The 9,657-nt window shown below is 31.0% G+C and overlaps 1 protein-coding gene and 1 pseudogene across 1 annotated transcript; both read left to right on the forward strand.

The window, feature by feature from the left end:
* The first annotated feature begins 219 nt into the window (after positions 1–219).
* LOC101503811 (uncharacterized) lies at positions 220–1,703 on the forward strand. The gene is made up of 6 exons (XM_073366272.1): positions 220–316; positions 407–485; positions 572–761; positions 1,102–1,256; positions 1,352–1,472; positions 1,590–1,703. The coding sequence occupies exons 1-6, from the start codon at positions 220–222 to the stop codon at positions 1,701–1,703; spliced, it is 756 nt and encodes a 251-aa protein (XP_073222373.1).
* A 1,879-nt stretch (positions 1,704–3,582) lies between these two features.
* Positions 3,583–9,413, forward strand: LOC101504130 (uncharacterized; annotated as a pseudogene).
* The last annotated feature ends 244 nt before the right edge of the window (positions 9,414–9,657 follow it).

Raw genomic sequence — 9,657 nt, forward strand, 5'->3', positions numbered from 1 at the left:
ACAAACTTATTTGTTATGTTATTAATTTAACAAATTTGTGTTTCATATTTCTAGGGTGATAAAATTCAAGCAACAGTGCGAAAAACTCTTATTCATCGATTTGAGACTACTATTCGTGAGGGAGTTGTGTACAACTTTCGTTCTTTCGGTGTTGCGTCTAACTCTGGAGCATATAGAACAACCGGACATCAATTCAAATTGAATTTGCAAAATAGTACAATGGTCCGAGAATTAGAAACTAGTTTGGTCACAGCCTCTGCGTACTTATTGATTTCATTCCCAGAAATTCGAAATGTTGACATGGATTACTTGATTGGTAAGTTTATTTCAATATGTCATTGTTATTTTAGTTATTCACAGTTTAATCATTATTATTATTTTTAAATAAATGTCATGGGAATTTTAGTTGGAGTGGGACAAGACAGAGTTTATGAAAGGAATGATGTCACTACAAAATTTAAAGTTATTGAGTTAGAGTCAGATGGGTGAGACTTTTTATACTATATATTTTTTTTCAATATTTAATAACTTTCTCTATTAATTATTAACTAATATTATTTTCTTTATGTAGTATAAGGATTGAATGTGCACTGTTTGGATCCTATGTTGATGAACTGGATGCATATTTGCAATCCGGTTATAATCAAAATGTTGTTGTACTTGCTCAGTTTCTAAAAGTGAAGATGTTTAATGGTAAAAGCCAACTACAAAATGCAATGAACTGTACTAAGCTTTTATTCAACCTTGAAATTCCTGAGTCAGTTTCTTTCAAACTCAAGTAAGGTTAAAAGTAAACTAGAAGTACTACTAACTAACTTATTCAAATTTTTTATTTTATTCTTTTTATTAAAATACTAACTTTATGCTACATTATCAGACACTCGCATAACTTTGACTCGCCAACTCAACCATTAACTCATAAGAAGGATACTTCTCATTTGAGTTTAGAAGAAGAATTTTTAAGTTTTTTACAACGCATGACTATAGAGGAATTTAAGGATTGTCAAAATATAATTTTCACATTTTCAATGTCATATCTATTACAGTTCATTTAGTTTTCTTAATCATGTATTTTATTTATAATTTTTACTTCTTTTGTAGGACATGGTTTGTGTTGTCTTTGGTACAGTTAAACATATTCTTGGTGAAGGGGATTGGTGGTATGGAGCATGTGTATGCAACAAAGGAGTTGTTATTGAATCTAAAAGGTTTTTTTGCTCAAAATGTAAAAAATATGTATGGACAATTGTGCCCAGGTGTGTTTAACAAATAAAATTCGTTTATGTTAATTTATCAACTCCTTAAACTATTATTGATGTTAATAAATTTCATTATCTAATTTTGGTAAAAGGTACCATATCAAGGTTAGAGTCGTTGATGATACTGATTCTGCTACCTTTGCCATATTTGATCATAACGGAATTTCGCTAACAAATAAATCATGTCTAAATTTGCTTCATGAAATGGATCAAGTCAGTATGTTTTCTCAATTTTATTGTATCTCCAACCTTTATTTATTATTGATGTGGTCTGATTATGTTTATTTTGATGATCTGAATTAATGTTTTTAACAACAATGTGAATATTAGGATCCACAATCTGACGCCGTGCCAAAAGAAATTGGAGATTTGGTTGAAAAACAATTGCTATTTAAGATAGAGGCAAAAAATGATGTGAACTCAAATTTTGAAAAATCATTTTGAGTCAAAAAACTTTGTGGTGACTTGGATATTATAAAAAAATTCAAATATGTTGCTGCTGAAAAGGTTTCTATTCTTTTACCTTTTGTAAATTATTTTACTTATCTAAATCAATATGTATTACTTTCTGATTTTCACAATTTGTGATGCTGGTCTTGATAACGACATAGAAGGTGGTGTAACGAATGATTTGAATAATAAGTTTGAAGAAGAAGCTACTGATGACAAATATCAAGTCCCAAACTCTGTCCATGTACCCGTACTAGTTGAATATGATTCTGATGATTGTACCCCTCTTAAAAGGGGATTCATAGAAGTCGCTGATGATAATGATGGAGTCAATTCAAAGAATGTGAAAAATGTCAAAATTGAGAAGGAGTGATAATCAAGTTTCTTATAAACATAATACTTTTGTTATTTTGTTTTGAATTAACTTATTGTAACATTTGTTTTGGCTAAAATTTGTTAGTTTTGCAATGTTATATTCACACATTAAGTTTCTATCAATTTTCATTTATTGTTATACATTTTTTGCAATGTTATATTCACGTATCTGTATTTTGTTATACATTTTTTATTGTTTATGTTTCTAAATTTTTCCTTAAAAAATTGTAAGTGTTGGATATATGTATGTCTATACTCCAATGTTACTGTGTAAGATTTGTCATAATAACTCCGATTCTAAATTCTCTATTAAATGATGCCACAACGAATTTACATAGCTTGTAGACAAATATAAAATTTATTTATTTAATAATTAAAAAAAAATACAGTCCATTATCACGATTTGACCGTAACGGTTGTTTAAATACTAGCAAATCCATTACATAGTTTTTGAAAAGTAATGGTTTTTAAAACACTGCTTTAGCAACCACCACTTCAACTTGTGAATGAAGATTAAATAACTATAATTAAAAAAATTATTTTATTGTACAAATTGTGATGTTTGAAGAAAAAAAGATAGGTGTCTCTATTTTGTTATATATTTTTTATTGTGTATGTTTCTAAATTTTACCAAAAAATTGTAGGGCATATGTCTGTACTCTAACATTTATTTATATCTATTTTGTTATATATTTTTTATTGTGTATGTTTCTAACATTTATTTATAAAATTGTAGGGCGCTGCGAAACTCTGATTCGGCCGATTCCAAATCGAGGTGAAAGATGACGTTCTGAAACGCAAGTTAGTCTTTTGAATCACCGAAAAACAATATATAGAACTCGAGATATGAACGCTGGTTACTGATCACGAAAATTGAAAGAATTGGAGTATTAGAATTTGATGTAAAGGAAACTCAATATTATTATTCAGCAACGAAACAAAGGAACAAAATGGCGCCACAATCTAGGGATTGATAAGCCAAAAAGAACGCCACAAGGATTAACAGCCTTGATAAGTTCAAGATGAATTCTTTCAAGAACTCTAGAGAGCAAAGCCTTACAAAAATAATAATCAAAATCTCCCTCCATGAGGTTACAAATGCTTATTTATACTAAGTCTATCTCTAAACCTAAATGGGTCATAAGTGATACCATTCTCTAGGCCCATATTAGTCTTACATCTTATTTTTTTTTTTCTAAAATAAACTTAATGTAAGTAAGAAAAATATCTTCACTTACACATAACAAAAACTAAATCAATAATAAAACTATTACAATTCCAAATCAAAGCAAACTAAGAATTAATACAAACCAAAGTAAAATATATAAAGTTTATCCTAATTTATTAAAATATGAATCATCTTCATGCTCTTGAGATCCTTATCATTTTGTTTTTTAAACATTTATTAGTAAGGTTTGTCCTAATAACTCTGATTTTAAATTCTCTACTGCCACAAAATTAGACTGAATCTATAGTGTACTCTACTCAGCTTTTACCCATGGATGCAAACAACTCAGCTTCTAGAAGATTGAGGAGAAAAATATTGATGAGAGCCAAGTCATCCAAACAAAACATGAATATCTTAGGTATTAATAGTATGTTAAAGCATGGACTGTATATATCCACACACAAAATGATGTATATATCGACTTAAATTTTTAACTATCAAGTTTATGAAATTAACATAAACTTTCTTAATCTTTGTTAGATGAAAATGGTACGCCACACATGCATACAAGTAGACGTGGTGTTACAACCACTGGACAAAATTTTGTTGCAAGAACTCCATTGTCTGAGTTAACCATTGGTAAATAGACATACATAATTTCATCTTCAATGCTTAACTGAATTTAATCATTCATATCAATATTCAATGATTTCTATTTTATAATCTTTTTTTGTAGCAACAAATGGAACAACTCATATTAATTCCATTGCCACAACTTCAATTGACATACAATCAGTCACGTTGAACAACAATAAACGTAAGAATCCTACTTATTTCACTAGAACCTCTTGTGACCATACAGTTGATGCAGGTTCAGCAATCCGTTATTATTAAAATCAACACAAAATATTTTATTTATATATATTCACATTCATTTATTAAAATCAACTCAAAATGATATATGACTAAACTATGTTTGTATTTTAGCTTCCTCTATAATTCGTATGAAAAACATAATGAGAAGCAACACAACACAACCAATAAAACATGTTTCTGTTTTTGGTTAGTATATTCTATTTTCATATTGGACGCTTTCTTATTTTTTTCTTGATAATTATTAACCTTCTACATTTTGGCATTTACAAATTATAAGTTTCATTGCATTTAAAATGACACATTTCTTTATTTTATATTGTATATGCACTACTCAATTGATAGATGACACTCCTATGTTAGATGTAATAAATACATGTTACGAAACTTGTATCTCAACCTTACCATGTTCTTGAATCGATACCTTCATTCGTAATTATTTTTCCAAATGGTTCGTTATTCTAACAAGTGAACAAAAAATGTATTTGTTTTTTCTAATCAATAGGTTCCATTTTCAAAAAATTTGACAGTCAAATCCTAATTTTCTATTTGTATCTCTATTCTTTTACTCAGCAAGTACAAGTACAAGTGGTCAAATGACTACTTTCCATTGTGAAATGTTTGCACTTGCTGAAACACAAGGTCATATTCACACCTCAATAACCTATTTCCATCAAAGACTCATGAATAATACCATAATTGACTTTATTGCCTAAAATTTGAGTTCGTTTTATTCAATAGAAATATTAGACTTTGGAGATCCCTCTTATACATGCTATGAATGTGGTGTTCAAATGTGGTATGAGGAGCGAGCTGAGAAAAGTGTTAATAGCAACCTACCTAAGTTTTCACTTTGTGGTATGAAAGGATTAGTACATATTCCATACTTAAAAAGGCCTCCAGAGTTGCTAATGAGCTTAATACATGGACAAGATCCAAGGAGTAAACATTTTAAAGAAAATATTCGAGCATATAATCGTATGTTTTGTTTCACCTCTATTGGTGGAAAGATCCAATCAATCTCGAGTAGGGGTGGAGGACCACCACAATTTATTCTTAGTGGACAAAATTTCCACAGAACTGGCAGTCTAATTCCAGAGGAAGAAGCAACTCCAAAATTTGCCCAATTATATATTTATGACACAATGAATGAGATATCTAACAGATTTAATCATTTTAGGTATAAATCTTATTTGGTATATTTTATACAATAGTTTTGAATATTTTTGTTTTGTTTACGCGACCATTTTTTTTTATTTTTAATATTATCCATATCAAATGAACAACACAAAGATCTAGACAAAACATTAGTTGAAGACTTCAAGAGAATGGTGGATGAACACAATGTCTTAGCTAAGTCTTTTAGGAAAGTCCGTGACCACCTACAACACAATAGCACATCTAATGTGTGCCTAAGGTTGTTTCGAAACAGAACAAAGGATCCAAGAACACATAATATGCCATCATGTGATGAGGTTGCTGCTTTAATAGTTGGTGATTTGGACAACCTTGATCCTGGGCGAGACATTATTGTTAGAAAGACATCCGGCTACTTGGAGAAAATAAAAGAGACTCATGCTTCGTTCTTACCCCTTCAGTATCCGTTGTTGTTTCCATTTGGTGAGGACCAATATCAAGAAAACTTTCCTATTAGAGAGAATGTTATGAAGGAAGGAAAACGAAAGAGGATACGCGTTACATTGAGAGACTTTATTGCATTCCGCATACAAGAGAGAGATTTCGAACATGGCATTATTGTAAATGTTGGCAGACTATTTCAACAGTTTGTTGTTGATTGTTTCTCTATGATAGAGTCACAAAGGTTATACTGGATACAAATGAACCAATCAACAATTAGATGTGACATATTAAATGGTTTACAAGAAGCAATTCATAGCGGAGAAACCCATACATTTGCAGTTGGAAAACATGTAGTATTGCCAACATCTTTTACCGGAGGTCCACGATACATGTTTAATAACTGTCAAGATGCAATGGCGATTTGCAAAAAGTTTGGGTATCCTGATTTGTTTATCACCATAACGTGCAATGCTAATTGGCAATAAATAAAAAACTTTGTTTCTATTAGAGGCCTTAAAGCAAGTGATCGTCCAAATATCGTTTGTAGAGTATTTAAGGCAAAGCTTGATCACATGATGAATGATTTTAAAAAAGAAAAAATATTTGGCGAAATTGTTGCAGGTTATATTTACTATTTTTGTATTTCTTTTCTTATTACTTTTATACAAAATACAAATATATATTTATGAACTTATGAATATTACAAATTAATATATTTAAAATTTATTTGATAGGGACATATACCATAGAGTTTCAGAAGAGGGGATTGCCACACGCATACATTTCGTTATGGCTTGGAGGTTCAAATTCATTAAAGACAGGTAATGACATCGACAAGTTCATTTCAACAGAATTACCTGATTTAATTTATATCCAAAACTTGCAAATGTTGTTTCAAGTTTCATGCTACATGGTCCATGTGGATCTTCCAATCCAAAATCTCCGTGCATGAAAGATGGCAAGTGCTCAAAGTATTTCCCAAAGGATTACCAACCTTCAACTATAGTTGACGATGAAGGTTATCCAAATTACAAGCGACGAGATACTGGTTTGTCCGTTTTGAAAAAAGGAATCAGTTTGGACAATAGGTTTGTAGTTCCATACAATCCACATTTGTTGATGAAATATCAAGCACATGTCAATGTTGAGTATTGCAACAAGTGAAACTCAATAAATTATTTGTTTAAGTATGTTAATAAAGGACCAGATAGAGCCACAATAGAGATTTCAAACCGAACAGAAAATGGTCAGGTACTCGATGAGATAAAACAATACTATGAGTGCAGATATTTGGCCCTGTGTGAGGCTGTTTGGAGAACTTTTGAGTACGACATCCATCAAAGGTGGCCTCTTGTTATAAGGCTTTCATTTCACCTTGAAAATGAGCAATCTATAATGTATTCAGAAAATTATCCAATTCAATCTGTTGTGGCGCATAATGAAGAACTTAACACAATGTTTTTGGCTTGGTTTGAGGCAAACAAAAAGTATCTTGAAGGAAGATAATTGACTTATGCTGAATTTCCTACAAGGTTTGTTTATATAAAAAATAGCAGAACATGGCAGCCCAGAAAGCAAGGTAATTCAATTGAAAGACTTACTTATATTCCCCCAGGAGGTGGGGATGTTTATTTTTTGAGACTCCTATTGAAAATACAAAAAGGGTGCACAAGTTACAATGATATTAAGAAAGTGGATGACACAACACATAAAACCTTTAAGGAAGCGTGTTTTGCACTTGGGTTGCTGCAAGATGACAATGAATTTGTGTATGCTATTATTGAAGCAAGTCAGTTGGCCTCTGGACATCAATTGAGGAGATTATTTGTTATTTTATTGTTCATGAATTCAATGACAAATCCTTTTGTTGTTTGGGAAGCTACATGGAAACTTTTATGTGATGGAATTTTATACGAAAAAAGGAAAATGTTAAACAACCCAGGTATGCAATTAAATATTAAATACTATATATATTAATTTTGTGTTATTATTATTAATATTTTACAACACTAACTATATGATTAAAATCATTCTCTTTGATTCAGGCCTTCAAATAAGTGACGATGAGTTAAAAAATATTTGTTTGGTTGAGTTGGACAAACTACTTTTCATGAGTGGTAAATCTCTTAAAAGTTTTAAGACCATGCCATGCCCTACACATTCAAATATGAATCAATTTGAAAATAGGTTCTTGGCTGATGAATTAAACTATGACAAAGATGAGTTAGCTGCAACCCACATCTCATTATTGTCATCCTTAATCGCAGAACTAAAGGCCAGTGTATGATCAAATTATTACTTCTGTGATGACTAATTCGGGAGGGTTTTACTTCTTATATGGATATGGAGGCACAAGAAAAACATTTATTTTGAGAACTTTATCACCTGCACTGAGATCCCAAGGTTCAATTGTTTTAAATATTGCCTCCAGTGGGGTTGCAGCTTTATTATTACCTGGAGGAAAAACAGCTCATTCCGCATTAAAGATTCCTTTGGTTACAACCGAAACACCTACATATGACATCAAACAACGCACTGATAGAGCTAATCTTATCATACATTCTAAGCTTATTATATGGGATGAAGCTCCAATGCTAAATAAATTATGTGCTGAAGTTGTAGATCGTACTTTCAGAGGTATCATGAGGAATGCAGATGAGGCTAACCTACATAAACCATTTGGTGGGAAGGTAGTTATTTTTGGAGGTGATTTTAGACAAATATTACCTGTTGTTGGAAAAGGTTGTAGGCACGATATAGTGGCAGCTTCAATAAACTCATCTGAATTATGGAAATATTGCAAGGTTTTGACATTATCGAGAAACATGCGCTTAGCATTTGTAGAACCCAATGCGTATACTAATGACATTAAAGATTTTGCAGATTGGATGCTTGATATTGGAAACGCTAAACATGACTCAAATGAGTTAGGAGAGAGTATTATTAATATTCCTAAAGACTTATTGGTAACAAATTCCCAAAATCCTCTATTATCTCTGTTTGAATTGACATATCCACTGCTTTTACAAAACATAAACAATTTGAAATACTATGAAGAGAGGTCAATACTTGCTCCGACTCATGATACTGTAGATATCGTTAATGATTATATTTTATCATTAATTCAAGAAGAGGAAAAGGAATACATTAGTTCAGACTCAACTGTCTTTTCTAATGAAAATTATGTTGTGCAGGGAGATTGATTCACACCAGAATTTTTGAATGACATGAAATGTTCAGGAATTCCAAATCACCGATTAAGATTAAAGATTGGTGTTCCAGTCATGCTTTTGAGGAACACTGATCAAGCTAATGGACTATGTAATGGAACAAGATTGCTCATAAATGAATTGTGTACAAATATTATTGGAGTAACTGTGATCACGGGAAAAAACATCGGTGATAAGATTTATATACCAAGGATGAATTTGGTTCCATCTGATCCAGCTTTCCCATTTAAATTCCAGAGAAGACAATTTCCATTGTCGTTGTGTTTTGCAATGACCATAAATAAGAGTCAAGGTCAACCTCTTTCTCAAGTTGGTTTGTATTTAAAGCGACCTGTATTTACTCATGGTCAGTTCTATGTGGCTATTTCACGAGTAAAGTCCAGGGAAGGATTGAAGATTGTTATTTTAGATGAAGAAGGAAAACCATGTACCGACACCAAAAATGTTGTGTACAAAGAAATTTTCAATAATTTGTAAACATGTATACGATATTCTTTTTACGGTTATATTTGTTTACTGTAAGTTATTTTTTGTATGGAATTGAATTGATGATAAAATTCATATTATGTCTTTAATGTCAATGTCAATAAAATTATAATGTTAATTCAAATTGTTATATTATATAACTTTATATAACAATATATTTATCAAAATAGTAATTTGTATCCGTGTGACGCACGGGTTACCCACTAGTAATATAAAAATAAGAAGAATTGAAACA

Source organism: Cicer arietinum, chromosome 3 (genome assembly GCF_000331145.2).
Source record: "Cicer arietinum cultivar CDC Frontier isolate Library 1 chromosome 3, Cicar.CDCFrontier_v2.0, whole genome shotgun sequence".
Lineage (NCBI taxonomy): Eukaryota > Viridiplantae > Streptophyta > Magnoliopsida > Fabales > Fabaceae > Cicer > Cicer arietinum.

What these genes read in the sequence shown, in the direction of transcription:
- LOC101503811 (XM_073366272.1), top strand. Translation starts at nt 220, where the DNA reads ATGGTCCGAGAATTAGAAACTAGTTTGGTCACAGCCTCTGCGTACTTA. An exon ending in GTATGGACAATTGTGCCCAG is followed by an intron (nt 1,257 to 1,351) that starts GTGTGTTTAACA and finishes TTTTGGTAAAAG; the next exon opens with GTACCATATCAAGGTTAGAG. An exon ending in TGCTTCATGAAATGGATCAA is followed by an intron (nt 1,473 to 1,589) that starts GTCAGTATGTTT and finishes TGTGAATATTAG; the next exon opens with GATCCACAATCTGACGCCGT.